This window comes from Sarcophilus harrisii, chromosome 4 (genome assembly GCF_902635505.1).
Source record: "Sarcophilus harrisii chromosome 4, mSarHar1.11, whole genome shotgun sequence".
In the NCBI taxonomy this organism is placed as follows: domain Eukaryota; kingdom Metazoa; phylum Chordata; class Mammalia; order Dasyuromorphia; family Dasyuridae; genus Sarcophilus; species Sarcophilus harrisii.
This window is the reverse complement of record NC_045429.1, coordinates 427,411,935-427,434,873: the sequence shown is the minus strand read 5'-3', so window position 1 is coordinate 427,434,873 and position 22,939 is coordinate 427,411,935. Positions and strand designations below refer to the sequence as shown.

General features: G+C 37.0%; 1 protein-coding gene across 1 annotated transcript; it reads left to right on the top strand.

The window, feature by feature from the left end:
* The first annotated feature begins 7,525 nt into the window (after positions 1-7,525).
* LOC100933844 (repetin) lies at positions 7,526-10,063 on the top strand. The gene has a single exon (XM_031967558.1). It carries the CDS (start codon positions 8,210-8,212, stop codon positions 9,179-9,181), a length of 972 nt encoding a protein of 323 aa, XP_031823418.1. The 5' UTR covers positions 7,526-8,209; the 3' UTR covers positions 9,182-10,063.
* Positions 10,064-22,939: the final 12,876 nt, after the last annotated feature.

Genomic DNA, 22,939 nt, shown 5'->3' with positions numbered 1-22,939 from the left:
GCAACCATGGGCTCTACGTGGTATCAAACATCTCTCTGTATTGCCCACAGCACCTCGCGTAGTATTATGTGGTAGACTCCCAACAATCAAAGGATCAAAGCCGTAGAGTTAGAAGGGACCATAGAGGCTTTCCAGTACAACCCTTTAATTTGGTAGATGTTAGCTGATTAAAAGTTAAATTCTTCCAAAGTATTAACATTCCTCTTCTTGCCTTTCCTCCTTGCAAATTTTAAATTTAAGTTTCTTGAACACTAGCACATTTCTCATATATCTTTATATCTCCAGCACTTAACATAGTGCCTGAATTTTATGCTTTTATTTTGTTTTTAGAACTATGTCTCTCCAATTTAGAACTATGCCCAAAGAGCTATCGAACTGTGGCTACCCTTTGATCCAATAGTCTAACTACTGGATCTGTATCTCAGAGAGATCATAAAAAAGGGAAAAGGACCCATGTGGGCAAAATGTTTGTAGCAGCTCTTTTTATAGTGACAAGGAAGTGGAAATTAAGTGGATGTCCATCAGTTGGGGAATGATTGAATAATTTATGGTATATGAATGCAATGGACTATCATTGTTCTGTAAAAAATAATGAGCAGGCTGATTTCAGAAAAGTCTGGAAAGACTTACATGAACTGATGCTGAGTGAAGTGAACAGAACCAGGAGAACATTGTACACAGTAATAACAAAATTATGTGATGATCAACTATGATACACTTGGCTCTTCTTAACAATGAGGTGATTTGAGACAATTCCAATAGATTTGGGATGGGAAATGCTATCCACATACAGAGAGAGAGAGAGAGAGCTATAAAGACTGAATGTGGATTGAAGCATAGTATTTTCATTTTTTGGTTATTTATTTTTTCTTTCTCATGTTTTTTTTTTTTTCCTTTTGGTCTGATTTTTTTTTTTGCATAACATGAAAAATTTGGAAATATGTTTAAATGAATTGCACATATTTAACCTATATAAAATTGCTTGCTGACTTGGAGAGGAGGGAGGGAAGGAAGGAAGGGAGAAAATTTTGGAACACAAAGTCTTACAAAATGAATGTTGAAAACTACTTTTACATTTATTTGGAAAAATTAAATACTATTGAAAAAAAGGCTAATTTTTTTTAAAAAGGCTATGTATCTCTATCTAGTTCAGCCTGAAAATGCAGTGACCACTCATGAATGGAATCCCACTAATGATTGTCATAGGAGCTTTGACTTGCTTCATTCTGACCTATGTGGAATTATCCTTCTTTAGACAGTCTGATCCCCACATCCACAGGTACTCTAGCCCCTGCTCCTCAAGGCTCACCATACTGGTGTCAAATAATGTGAAATGCCCAATCAACTTAGCCCATTGCAACTCAAAATTTCCAAATTCAAGCAATCCACCAGCCTCATCCTTCCTAGGAGTAGGCATTACATGCATATGCCACCATGTCTGATAGCACATTTTTTTTAAACATTCTTCATTGAGTTAGAGGCTCACTGCATGTCACTGCAGCTTCATAGATTTCAGGCACCAAAGATAAATCTTTGAAATTTAGTACGAGGTAAAAGATTAACACAATATAGCTGTTATCTATTCAATAAGCAAGTTTAACATATATGTGTATGACTATAGGTGTGTGTGGGTGTGGTGTGGGTGTGTATCACAAGTAACCCACCTGCAAAGAGTAGAAGGAATAATAACACTCAGTTGGAAGTAGAGTCAAACAGAATCCAGTATTGTCAAGATTGGAAAATCCCTTCTCCAGTCTCCAAAATGGGTATCAGGCTAGAATTATATCTATCCCTTAGTTATCTCTAGTCTAGGAATATGAGTCTGACTTCAGAATGAAAGTTACTTTGCTAATTGCTCTAATGGGTAGCCCTTAATTTGTCCCTTCCCACTAAATAATGGTTACCTAAAAGACCAACCTCTTTATCAAAGAAAGTAAAAAGTATGTGTGTGTATATATATACATATATAATTATTTTATAAGAGAATTTATATAGATTCAATTATGCCAGTAGAATAAATGAGCTCTCCCTACAGGAATAAGAAAATAGCTTAGACAAAGAAAGAACAATTCCACCAAAGTGAGCGGTCTGCTTTCATCAATCTCTATGGATGTAGGTACTTGAAGGCAAGGGATATGATAAGGACCATCTTCCCTAAATGTGTATATTTCCAGAACTCCAGTCCTGTATTCTGAAGTCCATATTTTCCTTTCTTCCTTCCTTCCTTCCTTTCTTCTTTCCTTCCTTCTTTCCTTCCTTTCTTCCTTTTCTCATTCCTTCCTTCTTTCCCTCATTTGTTCATTCCCTCCTTCGTTCCTTCCTTCCTTCTTTCTTTCCTTCCTTCTTTCCTTTCTTCTTTTCTTCTTTCTCTCTCTCCTCTCTCTTTCTTATTTAACCCTGTTTGCCTCAGTTTCCTCATCTGTAAAATGAGCCGGAGAAGAAAATGGCAAACCACTTCAGTATCTTTACCAAGAAAACCTTAAATGGATTCAACAAAGAATCAGACATGATCAAAATGACTAAATAATAATAATAGTACTTACCCACCAGGATTGTTGTGAGAAGTAAACGAATACCTGAAAGTTCTATAATAAAATGGCAACTCAAAAAAATCTATAAGATTGGTGATTTTAAAATTTTTATTATTAACATAATAGCTAGTTTTTATATAATACCTGCTACATTAAAGACACTGTGCTCAGTGTTTTACAAATATTAGCTTACTTTATCTCCACAACAACCTGTCAGAACAGGTTGCTGTTTTTATCCCCATTTTAGAATTGAAGAAACTGAGGCAAATAAAGATCAAGTGACACTCAAGGTCACATAGTAAGTATCTGAAACATGATTTGAAGTCAGGCCTTCTTGACTCTAGGCCAAGCACTCTATCTGTTGCCATTTTCCCTAAAGCCCCCTATCAGCAGAGCTGAAACATGTGCCCAAGGCAATCTTTTAACTTGATGTTTACTGTCACTGGATCCAATTCCATTGAAATTTTATAATATACGCATAACAGTTTTTGTTCGTTTCACCCATGGTCCTAACCAATGGGATGTGCTGAACAGCTAGGTGGTACAGTAAATAGAGCATTGTGTCTGGAGACAGAAATACTTAAGTTCAAATGCAGCCTCAAACACTTCCTAGCTGTGTGACCCTGCTAAGTCACTTAACCCTGTTTGCCTCAATTTCCCCATCTGTAAAATGAACTGGAGGAGAAAATGGCTTAACCACTAGCATCTCTGTCAAGAAACCCCAAGAGTTGGACACAACTGAAATGACTAAACCCCAACAATAGCAAATGGGATGTGATAAGTAGGACATTAAAGGAAAATCATTGCATTCAAAGATTCCTGGACATTTTCATGAACCATCACATAACTCTCCTAATTAGTTGGGGCTGAGACTTCAGAATTGTCATCCATTCTAATGACAAACAGGTTCATGAGCAAGTGTGAAGGCAAACAAATTCCATTTTTTGCCAAATGAGGTGGAGCTGGGTTGGGTTGGAGGTGAATCAGGCTCTACCAATAGGTGGGTGTCTCCTGGTCAGGATGCTCCAGTAGGATAATTAAAACCCCTATAAATAGGCCAGAATCTCAGTTCCGTAGTGTCCTCCACCAGCTTGTAAACCTTCTACTTGCTCCCAGTGAAACAGGTAAGCAAGGCAAAATATGGCACCTGCCATATTCCAAACTGCTTCCCATGATCCTTTGTGCTGAATGTCTAAGGATGTTCACCATAGGTGATTGGTCTTGGAAAATCTGTGACTTCCTTTTCATTGTGGTTGTGGTTGCTTTCTTTTCTGAGTGATTATAGCTGGCATCACCTTTTCTACAAAGGTTATAGAATACTCTTGCCTTTGTGTCAGTGATTGGTTTGAGGCAGTCTAGTAGACTTGGACCTACTGATGGATGAGCCAGGACCCTGGAGTCAGAGAATATTTTTTTTCTGTATAGAGGTTAGAAGAAGATAAATACAGGCTGAAGGCACTCACTAAGGACCTAGTCCTTGGACTGTGGATCTCCAGGAAATTTTGATCCCCCTTATTGTAAATATGGGGAAAGCATTTCAGTTTATTCCAGGCCTCCCATGCTTTGCAGCTGCTCTTAGTAAATGATTATTGGGGCTATTTGGAAATCTGGCCCATTCTTCTGTAGTAACTATAGATTTTCACTGTTCAACAACTGGTAAGGGAATTCCATCTATGAGAAGAAATTTAATTTAAGTTCAGATTCCAAAAGCCCCAACATCATAACTTTATTTCTATGGATTTGAATATGTCTTTTTTATATACAGTTGAATTAATCTGTGTTTCCACTTTGGCTTTTTTTTAGTGATGAAATCTGTTGCTATTATTGTTGTTGATAATTATAATCAATTAGCAAAGATTTATTAGGAACCTACTATATGACAAATGGAACAGCTAGATGACACAGTGGCTAGAGTGTTATGTCTGGAGTCAGGAAGACTCATCTCAATACTTATTAGCTAGTGATCCTGGGTAAGTCACTTAGCCTATTTTCCTCAGTTTCTTCATCTGTCAAATGAGCTGGAGAAGAAATAACAAATCACTCCAGTATCTTTGTTAGGAAAATTCCATAAGGGATCACAGAGAGTTTGACAACTAAAAACAACTGAATTGAATAATAAATGTGCCAGGAATGTACCAGTGCTAGACACTGGAGATGCAAAAACAAAAGCATTGCTCTTGAGGAGCTGACATTCTATTCAGAACAACATATATAGGCTATACTTATTTTTTAGTTGACAAAACTGAGGCAGAGAGTGGTTAAATGACTTACCCAGAGTCATACAACTATATTTACAATAAAATATAAACAAAATAATTTGCAAGTTGATTTACAAAGTAAATTATAAAACTACAAATTCCCAAGGTAATTTAAATCCAAAGTAATGAAATAATTTTAGAGGGAGGTACAAGCAATTGGGGGGAATCAGAAAAAGGTCTCTTCTAGGAAGTGACAAAATGGAGCTTTGAATAAAGCTAGGGATTTTAAGAGGTAGAGGTGAGAAGGCACAGAATCCCAGGTTTAAGGAACAGCCTGTGCAAAGGCATGAAGGCTGGATAGGAATAGTTAGATAGAAGGAAAAGATAGAAGACCAGTTTGACAGAAATATATAACAAAACTGGAAAAGTAAATTAGAACTAGGTTGTGAAGGGATTTAAATGCCAAAGGAACTTTTGTTTGATCCCAGAGTGACAGCAGTGGCAACAGCAAGAGCAATAACAAGAATATTGACTTATATTTCCAAAAATTTGCATTTGAAAATTGCTACTGTTTCCCACTTAATAAGCTCTCCAGTGCCTCTATATATGAATATATATATATATATGAATGTCTCTGAATAATAGCTATCTCACATCCCAGGCTTTTTCCCTTTCTAGCAGGAAATAGTTCTATGCTCAAAACCCCTTCTGGTATCCATCTGAATCACCCATCTTTTTTGATATCTGTTTCCAGGTTCATCTAAATTTGCAAAAATGACTCAACTTTTGAATAGTATCATTACCATAATTAAAGTGTTCCATGAATATGCCGAAATGAATGATGACTGTACATCCCTGTGCAAGAAAGAACTGAAGCATCTTCTCCTGGAGGAGTTCAAGGAGATCCTTAGGGTAAGATGGGATTCCCAGAAAGCTTTTAGCCCTGGGAAAAGACAAAATGAAAAGAGTCTTTTCAGTTAGTTGTGGTTTGCTCTCAAAGCATTTGCCCAGGTTTCTCCCAGTAAGTTCATCTCCCTGCAATGAGCAGTGGCCTCCAAGAGAACCAAACTTCCAAGTACAAGGGTCTTTCTTCTTACAAAATGAGATTGGCTTAACAGAATCCCACAGAATCACAGGCTGTGACCCATAAAAGGCCTTGGAGGTCATTAAGTCCACCAGTCTCATTTTACAGTTGAAGAAATTAAGCGGAGAAGTTAAGTGACTTGCCCATCATCATCGATATAAATAATAGAAGAAGCATTTGGAACTTGGGTTCTTCAGTTAAAAATCCAGCATTCTTTACACACTATGTCAGGAGGTCTTTTTTTATTTTGTCTTGTATTGGTATCAGAGGACTCCTTTCTCAAGGAGACAATGTGGTACAATGAGAAGGACACCAATAGTAGAGTCAGCAGAGGTGAGTTCAAATATTTCCTCTGAACTTACCATCTGTATGCAATTTATTTAACTTTCCTAGGTTTCAACTTTTTTAGCTACAAAGTAGACTAAGATTAGCAAGGAATCAGAAAAAGAAAAAAAAAAAAACAGGTGGTGCTGGGTGCTTATAGAACTGAGTTCCAATCCAGTTTCAAATACTTAGTTGTGTGATCCAAGGCATTTAGCCTTGATTTCATCAACTGGAAAATTAGGATAATAAGAGCAGCTATTTCACAAGATTATGAGATAATATTGGTTTAAAAAAAAAAAAGCCATTCACATTGTGCCTACCGTATTCCCTTCCTTCCTCTAAAAGACTTGAACCAAACCATGGGATTTCTGGGCTGAGGAAGAAAGGGCAAATCATTAAAATTTAGTCTTTGTTTTATTTTCTCACAGCGACCAGATGACCCTGAGACAGTTGATAACATCCTGCAGCTCTTAGATCGGGATCATGATGAACATGTAGACTTCAATGAATTTCTCTTGTTGGTGTTTAAGTTGGTTCAATCCTGTTATCAAATTCAGAGTAAAAAGTCATGTAGAGACAGATCTGGGACCCATCAAGAACGAGGAAGAGAGAGGACCCGAGACCATCATCTTCCAGAGGAGGGTGTAAGCAGGCAACAAAAACAGAGGCACAGGGGACAAAGGCAGGATACCCCTTGTGATCAGTCAGAGGGACAAGATAAGGATTCCCGCTATGGTCAATATGGGAGACAAGATGAGGATTCCCGCTATGGTCAGTATGGGAGACAAGATGAGGATTCCCGCTATGGTCAGTATGGGAGACAAGACCAACGTTCTCATCATGACCAATCTGAGAGACAAGACCAGCATTCTCATCATGGCCAATCTGGGAAACAAGACCAGCATTCTCATCATGGCCAATCTGAGAAACAAGACCAGCATTCTCACCAGAGTCAGTCTGGGAAACAAGATAAGACTTCTAACTGTGGTCAGTCTGAAAGGTTAGGACAGGACTCACACCATAGCAATTCAAACAGACAAGGAGAAGATACTTGCTCTGGTCAGTCTGGAAGGGTGAGACAGGAATCAAGTTGTGGTCAGTCTGAGAGACAAAGGTATGTCTCTTACTTAGGTCAGCATAGAAGACAAAGTCAGAGCTTTGGTTGTAGTGAACCAGAACAACAATATAATGATTCTCATTGTGGTCAGTCTCAAAGTCTGGGACAAGACTCCACCTGTGGTCAGACAGGCAGACAAAGACAAGAGTCCCACTCTGGTCAGTCAAGGAGACAAAGACTGGACACTCAATATGGTCAGTCAGGAAGACAAGGACTAGACTCTCAGTATGATCAGTCAGAGGAGTTTGGACAAGGAACAAGTTGTGGTCAGACCGACAGACAAGGCCTTGACTCTCAGTGTGGCCAGTCAAGAAGACAGGGACTGGACACTCAATATGGCCAGTCAGGAAGGCAAGGACTGGACACTCAATATGACCAGTCAGGGAGACAAGGACTGGACACTCAATATGGCCAGTCAGGAAGGCAAGGACTGGACACTCAATATGGCCAGTCAGGGAGACAAGGACTGGACACTCAATATGGCCAATCAGGAAGGCAAGGACTGGACACTCAATATGACCAGTCAGGGAGACAAGGACTGGACACTCAATATGGCCAGTCAGGAAGGCAAGGACTGGACAGTCAATGTGGCCAGTCAGGAAGGCAAGGACTGGACACTCAATGTGGCCAGTCAGGAAGGCAAGGACTGGACACTCAATATGGCCAGTCAGGGAGACAAGGACTGGACACTCAATATGGCCAGTCAGGAAGGCAAGGACTGGACACTCAACATGGCCAGTCAGGGAGGCAAGGACTGGACACTCAATATGACCAGTCAGGGAGACAAGGACTGGACACTCAATATGGCCAGTCAGGGAGACAAGGACTAGACACTCAATATGGCCAATCAGGGAGACAGTATTCTCACTATGGACAGTATGAGGGGTTTGAACAAGGATCAAACTATGGCCAAACCAACAGACAAGGTTTAAACTCTGGTTATGGACATTCTGAAATGCAGGGGCAAAATTATCAGTTTCAGAATAACAGAACAGGACAGGAAGGGCAGGGGCTGAGTAGAAGCCAGGGGTATTTATCTGGGGAAGGCAGGCAGAGCCACTTTCAACAAGGGCTGTGGCAACCAGAGAGGGAGTCTGAACGCTATCAACATAAGGTGTATTCCCTGTCCCAGCAAGAAACATCTCTCTGCCACAAAGGGAGAGACTGGCAGCAGTGTGGTAGTCATCAGACTGGAGGACAGGCACAAGATGCACAAAGACATGAAGAAAGGCAGAGTCATCAGAGATACCATCAGCAAACACATGAAGAGGAAGAGGACTGTCAGACTAGGGACAGACAGAGTCAGGAGCAGCAGGGAACCTCTTCTCAAAGGCAGGACCGACAGACCCATGAACAACAGCAGAGCCGTCAGAGATACTACCAGCAAACGCATGAAGAAGAGGATCGTCAGACCCAGGATAGGCAGGGTCATGAGGAGCAGGGAACTGCTCAGCAGCGAGACAGACAGGCCTATGGCAATGAGCAAAGTCATCAGAGCAGGCAAACCCGAGACAATGAGAGGTATCATCAGACCCGGGATAGACAAGATCAGCGAGCCTGTGATAATGAGCAAATTCATCAACAGAGGAACAGGCAAACCCATGAGCAAGAAGAGAGTTCATGTCAGACCCAGAATAGACAAGGCAATGACGGGCAGAGACGACAAGAGACCCAGAGTCGGCAACAGCAAAGAGACCGGCAGGGCCATAATCAGATGAGATCCTGTGCCCGTGAGCATGACCACTTCTATCCTCAGAGACAGGGTTCTCCAAGAAGATCGGATGACCAAAGTACCCATCCAACTCAGGCCTATGGGAATCTTAGAGGAAGAGGATCTAATGAAAGCCATACCACTAACTCAACTGTTGCTCCTAGCCCCCTGTATAAGTATGTACAAGAACAGAAAGCCCAGGGACATCACAATTAAAAGGAAACCAGATCAAGGGCAAGATCAAGTTTAAATGTTTTCTCCCCTTGAAAAATTCTAAGTTTATCTTTCTCACTTATTCTGTACTCAGTCTACTTCTTAGAATGAGTACTTAATTTTAAGGTGCTTTGGCTAGGGGAAGTAGGGGTGGCAGGGCATATCCAGGAGGTGTATGAAAAATGACACAATCCTGGTTGATTTAAAATTGGGTAAAATAATCAGATTCCCTTTTGAATCAGTTGTAAGGGGTTAATTTTATCTTTATTTGCACATTGAAAATTTGGGGATAATTTTAAAAATCAGGGTTCTTATGCTTGTTAATTTTCCATAAAGAGCTAGGTTCTTTTGATCCTCAAGTCCAGAGACACAAAAGTATATTCTCATATCTGTGTTTGAAATGATTTACTGTAATTTAAGAGGAGTGAAAATCTAGATAGGCAATGACTTTCAAGGCAGACATACCTATGGTGTTAATTCTTCAGGAATTCCAAAATAGCAAGTTGATAAAGTGAGAAAATTTATAGAAGAGGACAATTCAAATATTAGCAACATATTTCTGTTGCTTTCTCCCATTTTAGGGGAATGTCAGTTTCATCTCCAATAGATTTGTTTGTTTTTTGTTTGGAAGGGGAATGACATTCCCTCTTCCCTTTTCCCCTCTAAAAGCAAAGGAGGATTTAAGAATTTGTCTCCAGTTTATGGATTTGTAAAAGATCAGCACTAGTTTTGTGGGGAAGGGGGAGCATAATATGTCATATGAATCCAGGTTTCAGAAGGCCTTAATATTAAATCTAGAACTGTTCAGGACTATAGACCATACCTACATCAAAAACATTTGTGTTCCAACTATTACAGTGCATGGAAATTAACAATAAATGATTGGTGAGCAATGACATTGGTCTCTCTCTTCCTTATTCCATCTTCACACTTCCTAGACCTTCCCCAAGGGATACTTTCCAATAAACCTCCTTCTTGGTTTTTAGAAGCCCTTATCATTCTTCAACTCCCTTGAACAAATGTGGACCAAAGACAAGGAATGCCCAAAAGTAATTTTTCAGCTCTCTTCTTCAAGATCTGTTTCTAAAATTAAAATCCTTTGAGATCAATCCCAGAAGAAGCTATTGAAATCAATCCCCTTACTTTATAGATGAAGAAGCAGAGGAATGACATGACTCCCCTAAAAATCTTTAGAATAAACCTAGAACTGTTTCTCCCATTGGGACTGAGGTAGGTCAGGAGAGGGATCTGTGGATAGATACACAATGGGGTAGAGAAGAGGACAAATATGAAGGGCAAGGAAGGGGGCTCATTTGAATGCAATAGAGAAAAATTGAGATATGTAGTTCCTTCCCTAGAGGTATCAGTTGTGCCTATTGTTTTGTAGTGGTTGTTCAGTCACTTTTCACTTATGTCCAACTCCTCGTGACCCCATGGCAAAGATACCTCAGTGGCTTGTTATTTCCTTCTTCAGCTCATTTTACATATGAGGAACTAAGAAAATAGGGTGAAGTGATTTACCCAGTATCATATAATAAGTATCTGAGACAAGATTTAAACTCAAGATCAGTCTTTCTGACTTCAGGCTCAGGATTCCACCCACTGTGTTACTTCCCTATCAGTTGTGCCCTATATTTTTCATAACACAGATACCTGAAGGCCATCCTTAGGACCAAGACAAAGAGGCCAAAGATTACTTGTCTGCACCAAAACTGTATGGTGATGAAGATATTACAGATACATGCCAGTGGGAAAATTATATAAAGGACTAACTAAGTTGAAGAAGGCAAAGACAGAAGAAAATGAGGGTCCAAAATGGTAATAGAATTAGGTTACAAAGAGAGGACATCCAAGACAATTAGCATTTCTTGAGCACTTAGTGGGCCAAGCACTGGGAATATCAAGAATGACAAAATACAGTCCCTGTTCTGAAGGAATTCACTTTCACATGTGGAAAAAAAAAAAACATGCAAATAAGATGGGACTTGAGAGGAAGTTATTAGTATTTATAGGCCGAGAAAAGTTTCTTACAAAAGGTGGGATTACAACTAAATTTTGGAAGAAGTGAGGGAAGCCAGGAGAGCCAAAAGGAGGGAATGAAGAGAGAAAGAACCCCAGGCTTAGGAGAAAGCCAGTGAAAATGCTCAGAATCAGGAGTATCATGTGTCAATAGCAAGGAAGGCAGTGTCACTAGCTCACATCGATTCAACAGCTCATTAGAGGTTGGACTGGAGTCAGGAGAGACCTGAATCAGGGAGACCAACCAAAGGTCTATTGACATAATCTAGGTATATAGTGATAAAGCATGACATCAAGATGGTGATAGTGTCAGAGGAGAGAAAGAGATATATACCAGAGATGTGATGGTAGAGATTAGCAAAACTTGTGTTGCCAACAAATTGGATATGGAAGCAGAGTGAGAAAGAGAATGAGGAATCTAGGATAACACTTAGATTTACATTCTGGGTAAAATCAATTTGAGCATCCTTTTTACCATACTCTTTGCTCCCACCCTCAGCCTTGCGATAAAAGGGGATCATTTTTTCTAGGTCACCAAATCTCGCCTCACTTCTATATTTAGTTAAATATATCCTATGACTTTAGCCTTACCATTCCCAACATTCCCTATGCTTAACCTTATTCAAAGCTAAATGTCCCTGATTCCTATCTCATTATAAACTGTGTGCTCCCAGATGTAATTTTTTAAAAGTAAAAATGACCAAATCCCTTTCTGATTCCTCTTTTAAAAGCTAGAATGCCCAACTTTCCTCAAGATTCTGTATGGTTCTCCAAAGCTCATGCTATCAGGGGTAAAGAAAGGCAGAATTAAACTAGTAATAAATGAAAAGATAAGGTACCAAAAAAAGGTACCAAAATCTCCTGTGATTGGGGGAAATCAGTGACTTCAGCTATTCTGTTCCTTCTAGCCCCAGGCATTTAAAACTACAGTTCCTTGATCCATAGGTACCTCTTTCCCTTTAGGCCCTTTATTAGTTTTTAGTAATAACAACCTATAATAATATTTCAGTATTCCAATAGATCTGTGACTTCATTTAAATCTATTGGTGCAAAAAGAAAAAAAAAAACAAAAACACATTCCTTGTTCGTGTTGATACACTAGTTCAAGATACTCACTGTCCAGTATCAACAATGAATACTTTTTCATACAGTTAGTTATACCTATATGGATTGTCATGTTAATCATTTTTGCACAATCATTATCATGATGTCATTGTGGAAACCCAATAATATTCTGAAATATAATGTAATAAACATATAACACCCACAAATAGGAATATACTTTCTATCAGGAATCACTTTTCCATTTGAACATTGAGCAAGACATCTTCTAGGTAGTGATGAAACACCTTTGGAAATCATTAATGTTTTATTCACAGGAGCACATAAATAGTGGCCCATGTTTTATGTCCAGGACCTTATTTGCCAATAATTCAATAATTATTTTGAATAGAGATGTTTCTGTAGTTGCATTGACCAGGGAATTCTACATGAGCATAAGATCAAAGACTTCTTCTTAGAGCATATTTTTTTAAGTCTTTACAATCTGAACTTTGGAAATGCACATTTGTTTTACACTTACTCCAAATTCCAAATTCCAAATTTTAAGAGACTTGTTCAGAGTAGATTCTAAATAACATTTGCAAAATTTAAGTAAACTCTGCCTATTGTTACCTTAGAAAACTGGCCCATGAATTAATATAATAAAAATGACAATTCTGCCTAAATTGGTCTACTTGTTCAATGCCATACCAAACTACCAAAACATTATTTTGTAGAACTAGAAAAAACAATGACAAAATTCATCTGAAAGAACAAAAGGTCAAGAATATCAAGGAAATTAATGAAAAAAATACAAAGGATAGTAGCTTAGCAATACCAAACCTAAAATTCTATTATAAAGCAGCAGTCATCAAAACCATTTGGTACTGGCTAAGAAATAGAATGGTGGATCAGTGGAATAGATTAGATACACATAACACAATAATCAAGGCCTATAACAATCTAGTATTTAATAAATCCCCAAACTTCAGCTTCTGGAATAAGAACTCACTATTTGACAAAAGTTGCTGGGAAAACTAGAAAATAATATTTCAGATACTTGGCATAGATCCTATATCTCACACCTCATGCCAAAATAAAGTCAAAATGGCAACATGATTTGGGCATAGATAAATTAGGAGAACAAAGAATAATTTACCTATCAGTTCTTTGGAGAAGGGAGAAATTTATGACCAAAGAAGAACTAGAGAACATTAATTTGATTACATTAAATTTAAAAGTTATTACACAAACAAAACCAACAGAAACAAGATTAAAAGGGAAGTACAAAGCTGGGAAAAAATCTTTACAGCCAGTATTTCTGATAAAGGTCTCATTTATAAAATATATAAAGAACTGTATCAAATTTATAAGAATACAAGTCATTCCTCAGTTGGTAAGTGGAAAGGATATGGACAGACAATTTTCATATGATAAAATTAAGGTCTTCTATAATTACATGAAAAAATTCTCTAAATCACTGTTGATTAGAGAAATACAACTCTGAGGTACCACATCATACCTCTCAGATTGGCTAAGATGACAGGAAAAGATAATGCCAAATATTAGAGTGGATGTAAGAAAACTGGGACACTAATGCATTGTTGGTGGAGTTATGAAATGATCCAACCATTCTGGAGAGCAATCTGTAACTAGTCCCAAAAGCTTATCAAACTGTGCATACTCTTTAACCCAGCAGTGCCATTACTGGGCCTTTATCCCAAGAAAATCATAAAGGAATGGAAAGGACCCTCATGTGCAAAAATGTTTATAGCAACTCTTTTTGTGGTATCAAAGAATTGGGAAATGAGTATAGATGCCCATCAGTTGGGGAATGACTGAACAAGTTGTGTTATATGAAGGGAATGGAATATTATTGTTCTATAAAAAATGATGAACAAGCTGATTTTAGGAAGGCCTGGAAAGATTTATATGAACTGATGCTGAATGAAACAAGCAGAACCAGGAATACATTGTACACAATAATAACAGCAAGAATGTGCAATGATCAACTATGAAATACTTGGCTCTTCTCAATGGTTCAGGGATCTAAAGCAATCCCAATTCTTTGACTTTGGACAGAAAAGGCCATCTGCATCCAGAAAAAAAAAAAAAACCTAAGGAGACTGACTGTAAATCAACACATGCAGAGTTCACTTCTTTTTTCTGTTTTTTATCTCTCCTATGGTTTTTCCCTTTTGCTCTAATTTTTCTCTCCCAACGTGATTTATAAAGCAATATGAGTTAAAAATAAAATTAGAAAATCAGTCCATTCCCTTGCCATAAGTTTTACCCCTCATTATTTAATTAGGGCTTCGACTAGCTGCATGACCTTAAACCAATAACCTCACCTCTCAGAGTCTCAGTTTTCCCATGTCAAAACTGTATGAGTGCCTGAATCCACAAATGCAGAGCCTTTGGCTCAAGAGGGAGGAGATATATCCAATACACTGCCAGAAAATGGCACAATTTACAAGATGAATTGAGGGGGATGGGTGTGCCTGTGCAGGCATCAACTATATTGTTTTGAAAGAATAACTTTTAAGGCAGCATCTTGTTGCTTTATCCTGAGCCAACATTTTTTTAAATAATTAAAAAAAAATAAACAGAGCAAGATGATATTCTTTTCTTCACCTTCCAGGTGATTGCCACAGGAAGAGGGAAGAGTGGCGAAGAAAACAAGAAGGAGGTCAATGGTCATAAATATAAAATCTGCTTTACAAAACCATTTGCCAAAGTCTGTTCCCATATCATCTTTTCAGCAAATGTAGCTTCAATTCATATGAGATCATTCTCATAAAATATAATATTAATAGCTCATATTTATGTAGTGTTTTATAATAGCAAAGCCTTCTAAATGCATTATCTTGTTTGATCTTCACAGTAATCCTGTTGAATAAGTAATGCAAGCATTATTATCTTGATTTTATAGTTAGGGAAACTGAGACTCAGAAAGGTTATCCAAGATCACACACCCAGTAATAATTATAGTTCACTTTCATACAACACTTTAAGGTTTACAAAGTGTTTTCCTTGCAAGAACTCCTATAGCAACTGTAGGTAGAATAACTATTTTAATCCCCTTTTGTGAGTTAAGTAAACTGAGGTTCTAATTTGCCTGCATCACTCTTTTAAATCATTCTTCCATTCTTTCTAATATATCCATCTAATTTCTCCATCTAGGGAAGCTTCCTGAGGACAAAAGTTTGTGGCTTTTGTTGGTTTGGAATCTCTTAAAAATAATATTTTGTGCATATCTATATACAAATCAATAATCAATGTTGGATATCAGACTATGGTAAATAATTATGAAAATGATCTAGAAGCTAAGGGAATGGAGAAATGCCACGAGTATCTATTAAATGAAAGTATAAAGGAATACAACCATTGTCTCCCAGAATTAATCCCTTGCTACCAATATTATAGATAGAACCCTAGTTTGAATGGCCCATAGGTCTGACTGATCATTTTGTTATCTTCTTCAAATTTTTTCAGTCCTATAATCCTTCTAGACATAAGCACATGAAAAGATTAGAAATGTGAAAAATTAGCCTAAAAATTTTTCATCTGTGATGGGTGAGGTATAATAACCTAGCTTTACCAGAGACTGCTAAAAGGCACAGTGAATAAAGTCCTGGACATAAAATCAAAGAAAAAAAAATCATTCAAATCTTGCCTCTGACAATTATTAGTTCTGTGACTCTGGGCAAGCAAGTCACTTTAATTTCTATCTGACTTTGTTTCCCCATTGTAAAGAGGAGATAATAATACAGTCACCTCTCAGAGTTATTGTGAGACAGCACTTTTGTAAAGTGTTTAGAATGAGACCTGGCACATAGAAGATACTTAATAAATTCTCCTTTTTTTTCTTCGTTTCAGTATATACTTTACTATATATACTATATATTTAATCAATTAGTCAATTGGAGGGAAAAATCTAAGACATTAATTGTTTTAATATATTTCTATCAGAAGCTGAGATACCAGTATCAATGCACTAAAAATCTGAATACCTGAATTCCAGTCATGATTCTTTCACTAACCAACTATAAGATTCTAAGCAAGTCACTTTACATTTCCCCAATTCTACCTTGACCCATTTCTCATCTACAAAACAAGCAGGTTTGTTTGTATTATCATTTTCCTATACTCGGAGGGCTTAAAATTGGAAAGAACCTTGGCGATCTAAACTCAGATCTTCTTACTCAGATCCAGCATTTTTCCTGCTAAAAAGGATCATAAATTTAGACCTTGAAGGAACTTTGAAGGTGGAGTCAAATCCTGTTATTTTACAAGGTTTTTACATAACCCTGTTATGAGGAAACTGAGGCCTGGAGCAATTACTTAATTTGCCCAAGATCACACAACCAATAAGGATCTGAGCCAGGATTTGACCACAGGTCTTGCTGTTTCCATAAATCCAGCGCTTTCCACCATATTGTTTCTCAGTCATTCTATGTCCATGTCTGTATCTATGCCTATGTCTGTGTCTATGATCAAGTATCAACAGAAAAATAGAAATGACAACTAATTCTCTCAGAACCTTATGCCAAAGCATAATGCCAGCTTCTGGAAGAACATATAGGATATGTGATATAAGGTGGTAGTGCCACCTTGTGGTGTCTGTGTTTAGTGAATCTTTGGGGACCAGCTAAGCAAGATGATGGCCGGCGGTGACCTAGGAAATGGCTCAGACCATACAAGTTCAGAAACATTTCCTGACCATTGGGTTTGTTAATTGCTTGGTCTCAGCTAGAAAAGAGGAAACATAATGACAATGACTCACCTTAATTGTCTTCTGACTGGCAAAATGCAGCCCATTCCTTGAGAACCCTACCATTTCTGGGCTTAGTTACAGAAGCACCAAAATAAAGATGAAAAGAACATCATTTCAGAAACTGTTTTTCTTTTATTTTCTTCCATCTCCATAATTATTAATGTCTCTTGTCATGCCTGTTCGTGTCTGGGAGTGATATGAAGTCCTCCTGAATATACATGACAAGGTGAGTCCCTTCCCACTCCCTAAAAACCCAATCTGATAGTGGCTATCAGATTGAGCAAGAATCAATTTTCAGAAATAATAGGACTCCAGCCCATCAAAAGATATTCATCTGACAGTCATGCTACATCTATAAATGAATTTGGTAGGACCAACGCTACATAAAATTTAGCTCAGTGTTGAAACTACCTCCCCCCCAGAGACTGTGGTGGTTTAAGGAAGAGTGTATTCCAGAGATGTTGGGAGAAATGTTTGCGTATATGTTCTTGCTATGTCTTTGAAGTAAATATTTCTTTGTCAAAGCTAGTTCATTATTAAATGGTTAAGCAGAATTAGGGTTTTAGTCATTCCCCCCCCCAAAAAATGAGTACATGATCAACAGATGATCAAGCTGATAGTAGAAAGATTGTTCCGCCTCTCTCAGGTTACCCAAGAACCATGGGCCTGAGTAGAACAATGCCCTAGTGGCTAGGGCTCTCACTCCCAAAAATGTCTTTGTATTTACTCTATAGATATTTGTATTTATTTATATGTGCATATGTGCACATACACAGAGACCTTGGAATAAAATCTCCTGGAAACTTTGGTTTTAGCTTTGCTTTGCAGACTTTAGGATCCAGCATAATGACTTATAGTCTCTTAATAGATGCTTGTTGATGAGTGAGTGGATTTTATTGCAGTTCTAGAATATTCACCAAAAATGCAACGGTAGCATAGTAGACAGAGTACTAGACTGAATCAGCAAAATCTGAGTTCAAAGCCTACCTCAGACACTTACTACCTATGTGACCCCAGGCAAGTTCTCTAATATCTCAAAATTTTAATTTCCTCATCTGTAAAGTGACAGTAATTGTCTAAAACATAATATCGTATTTGTTTTTTTTTAAGTTTTGAGCTCTAAATTCTATCCCTCCTTTAAGCCCTCCCTGATGCAATAAGCAATTAAATATAAACTATATATATATATATATATACACACATACACACACACACACAATCATGTAAAACACTTCCAAATTAGTCATTCTGTAGAAGACTAGAATAAAAGAAGAATGAAAGAAAGAAAATGAAAAATAGCTTGCTTCAGTCTACATTTAGACGATATCAATTCTATCTCTGGAGGCAGATAATATGTTTCATCATTAGTCCTTTGGAGTTGTTTAGCATCTATATATTGCTGAGTCTAGTTAAGTCATTCACAGTTCTTCATTAAACATACTGCTGTTACTGTACAATGTTCTCTTGGTTTTGCTCACTTCATTTTAAAATCAGTTCATGTAAGTCTTTACAGATTTTTCTAAAATCATCCTGCTTGTCATTTCTTATAGCACAATAATATTCCATCACAATCATATACCATAGCTTGTTTATTCATTCCCCAAATTATAGGCATCTCTTTAATTTCCATTTGTTAGCCACTACAAAAAGAACCATTATAAATATAAAATGGGAATTATAATAGCACCTACTTCCCAGGGTTTTTATGAAGATAAAATGGGACATTATTTGCATGATGCTTTGCAAACCTTAAAGCACAATATAAATACTATTAAAATTACTATTTTGCTATATTATTATTACTATACTAATAAATTACTATTAAATATCCTAGTACCACAATGTCATAGATTCACAAGGTAATAAAGTTGATATCATTGAAGAGTGTTGATTATTAGATTAACAGCAAATTAAATGGGGGATCATTAATGATACTATAAGACTCAATGCTTAACTCTATCCTTTTCAGCTGCTTTAACAATGAGGTAGATGAAGACATGTATGATGGAAGATCTGACATAGCCCAGACCATCTCAAACGGCATCCCTCCATATGAAAGCTAGGAAAGCTGCTTCCAAAAAAATAGTAATGACATGCAAGAGAGTGGAGAGCCTGAGAGAGGCTGGAGTTAGCCTGGACAAACCTAACCTGGAGTTAGGTTTGGACATTCTAATAATTGGTTCTGGTGGTTAATTTACCATGTTCTGAAGGAGAGGGGTCTTTGATTGGTTTCAGAGGCCCTCAAATAAGTTTGTCATATTCATTTACTGGTGTTTTACCTCATCCATTTCTCTGGGATCTCAGTGACTCCTTCACCCATGATATCTGGTGAAAGGAATCTAGACTCCAATATTAAGAGTTTCAAAACTTGGCAGAGCCATCCATAGGAACCTGGAAATCAAAGCCCAGGCAAGGTTTCTCATACAGAAAAGCATTGATGCCCTAGGGAGCAAGGATCGATTTTCAGAAATAATAGGAGTCCAGCCCATCAAAAGGTATTCATTTGACAGTCATGCTACATCTATAAATGAATTTGGTAGGACCAATGCTACATAAAATTTAGTTCAGTGTTGAAACTACCTCCCCCCAGAGATTGTGGTGGTTTAAGGGAGAGTGTATTCCAGAGATGTTGGGAGAAATGTTTGTATATATGTTCTTACTATGTCTTTGAAGTAAATATTCCTTTGTCAAAGCTAGTTCATTATTAAATGGTTAAGCAGAATTAGGGTTTTAGTCATTCCCCCCCAAAAAAAAATGAATACATGATCAACAGATGATCAAGCTGATACTAGAAAGATTGTTCCAACTCTCTCAGGTTATTTGAGAACCATGGGCCTGAGTAGAACAATGTTTCTCATGGAAGACATGCATTGTCACAAAGCTAGTAGAGATCCCTAATATTTGTGAAGTGGTTGAAAAATGTTATTGATGCCTTTGAGGCTTTTTCATACCACATCCCTATATACCCTCCAGGAGAGAATCTATTGTAATAGCAAAAATAGGGCAAAACTTCCCTACATAACAATTCCATTTGATATAACATTCCAAATTAAAATTCACCCACTTCTGTCCAAAAAGAAGGGAAATGAATTTCTTCATTATACTCCAGGACCAATATTGGTCATTTATATTTATGACAGAATCTGAATTCAAAAGATCTTGATTGACTAGAAAGATAGATCAAGTTTAACTAAGTAAAATTGAATGAGTACAAATGGAAAGTCCTAAACTTAGGTTCCAAATCTTAACAGAGTATACAGAGTGAGAGACACATGATTTGGTGGTCATTCATATGGGAGGAAATGATGTTCAGGTTACTTCGAGTTCAGTGTGAGCTACATGAGTATAGAGTGAGGGACACATGACTTGATGGTCATTCATATAGGGGAAAAAAGATGTTCAGGTTACTGCGAGTTCAGTGTGAGTCAACAGTTTGACATGGCACGCAAGGAAGTTAATGCAATCTTAGGCTATTTAATTAAAATGTAATGTCAAGAACAAAGGAGGTAAAAGTCTCACTGGCAGTTGCATTGGTCAGACCACATCAGCAAAAATAATTTGGGATGCCACATTTTAAAATAGGTGGTAAAAACTGGAAGATATCTAAAAGAAAGAAATCAGAAAAGCAAAAATTCAATGGAGAGTGATAGCTATCCTCAAATTTTGAAAAAAAACAGTTATGAGATCGAGGAATTGGATTCATCCTTACCAGAATAAGTTCAGCTCAGATAGGGAAAAAAATAGTAACAAGAAGTTGGTGCTAAGGGGAGTAAATCCCAGAATCTAATGTATTGAAGTGAAACTTTGGGAAAATATTCATGAGGGATATTATAGAAAACATTTCTGTATTTAGTTGGACTAGTTCCCTTCCAAAACTAGTTATAATAACTGATCTGGCATCAAAAAATCTCAGGCATATTATTATAATTATTATTACCAGCAGCATTACCATTACTACCACCATTACTATCTTTTGGAGCAACACAGAATACTTTTTCCCTCTTATGTATGTAATCATAACTCCCAATCCAATATGCTGATCAGACAACATCTATAGTATTGTGATCCACTCTTGGCATATATTTTAAGAAGGAGATTTAGAAATTAGGACATATACAATGAAGAGCAATCTGGAAGGTTTATCTATTAAATGTTGTGTTCATATGCAAATATAAATATAACAAAAAGCTTATTGAGGACAAAAACTTTTTTTTCCTTTTATCTTTATGTCCCTAGGACAATATCTTATACATATATAGTATTTAATAAATGTTTAATTGAATCGAAGATGTTAATTTTAAACAAGAAAATCTGTGACAATGTCTTACAAAATCTGAGATTTTCATGTATAAGAGAAAAAATTAATTTCATGTTGCAAAAAATGAAATAATAAATTATTAAATTTCAGATGACATCCTACAATATCTGAACATTTTTCTAAATGAAGAAAGTAATTTATTTTGTATTGCTTTAAAAGAGAAGAGTTATAAATTTATAAGAATTCTAACCATTCTCCAATTGATAAATGGTCAAAGGACATGAACAGACAATTTTCAGATGAAGAAATGAAAACTATATATATTCACACAAAAATGCTCTAAACCACTATTGATCAGAGAAATGCAAATTAAGACAATGCTAAGGTACTATTATACACATCTCAGATTGGCTAAGATGACAGGAAAAGATGAAAAGGTAAAGTGAGAAATCATAAAGGGTTAAACAAGGTTGAACTGTTTACAATTTTATATGGAGAAGTAATGTTTATAACCCTTCAGAAATTTATCATCATCAGAAGTCATAGAAAGAGTCAAATCAGAGAAAGGGTCTATGTGTAATTCTGTTGTGATTAGATGATCTCAAAAAAAAAAAAAGATTAAACAAGATTTATGGATAAGAATTCATTTTTTGGTAAAAATTGCTCAGAAAATGGAAAAGCAGTATGGCAGAAATTTGGCATAGCTCAATATTTTAGGTCATTTGCCAAGACAAGGTCAAAATGGATATATGACCTAGCTATAAAGAAACATATTACAAAAAAATGTGAAAAATATGGAACATATTACTCATAAAATTTATGGATAAGTGAACAATTTATGAATAAACAAGAGATAGAGGGTATTATAAAATGGATAATTTTTAAGACAACTCTGAGGTACCCCCTCTTAGATTGGCTAAGATGATAAGAAAAGATAATGATGAATGTTGAAGATGTGGGAAAACTAGGACACTAATACACTGATTCAACCATTCTGGAAAGCAATTTGGAATTATGCCTAAAGGGAGATCAAACTGTGCATACCCTTTCAAACAACAGTATTCCTATTGGTCCTGTATCCCAAAGAGAGCAAAAAAAAGTGGGGGGAAAAGACCATATGTGCAAAAATGTTTGTAGCAGCCCTTTTTGTTGTGGCCAGTCTGTAAATTGCCCAAGGTCACACATTTATCAAGGAATGGAAGTAGAAGTTTCTAGTTCCAGATTCAGCATTCTCTCCATTACAAGTGGGCAGAAATTATACGGAGGCTCAATAGAAAGAACTCTATTGAGAGCTATCCCAAAACAGAATATCCCTCTTCTTAGGTAGCAAAGAGGTTGTCACTTCAAGTATTCAAGAAGTTAAATGACTATATGGCAAGGATGGTGTCCTTCATTAGATAACAGGATGAACTGGGCAAACCCAAAGCTGCCTTCTTACTCTCAAGTTCTGTGATTCTACAGTCTTCTGAAATACAATATGGAAGACTGGACTACAGAGGACTAGCCTTGTAGTCAGGAAGATCTGAGTTCAAGTTCTGCCCAAGATACATATTATCTATGTGACCATAGCAAGTCACAATCTATCAGTGACTCCCAGGCAATCTTCTAAGATTAAGATGTGATTAAATCACAAAAGAACTGATAGTCTGCACCAGTGGAGGGAGTT

Excerpts from the sequence above, each read along its gene's own strand:
- LOC100933844 (XM_031967558.1), top strand. The coding sequence starts at position 8,210 with ATGCAGGGGCAAAATTATCAGTTTCAGAATAACAGAACAGGACAGGAA.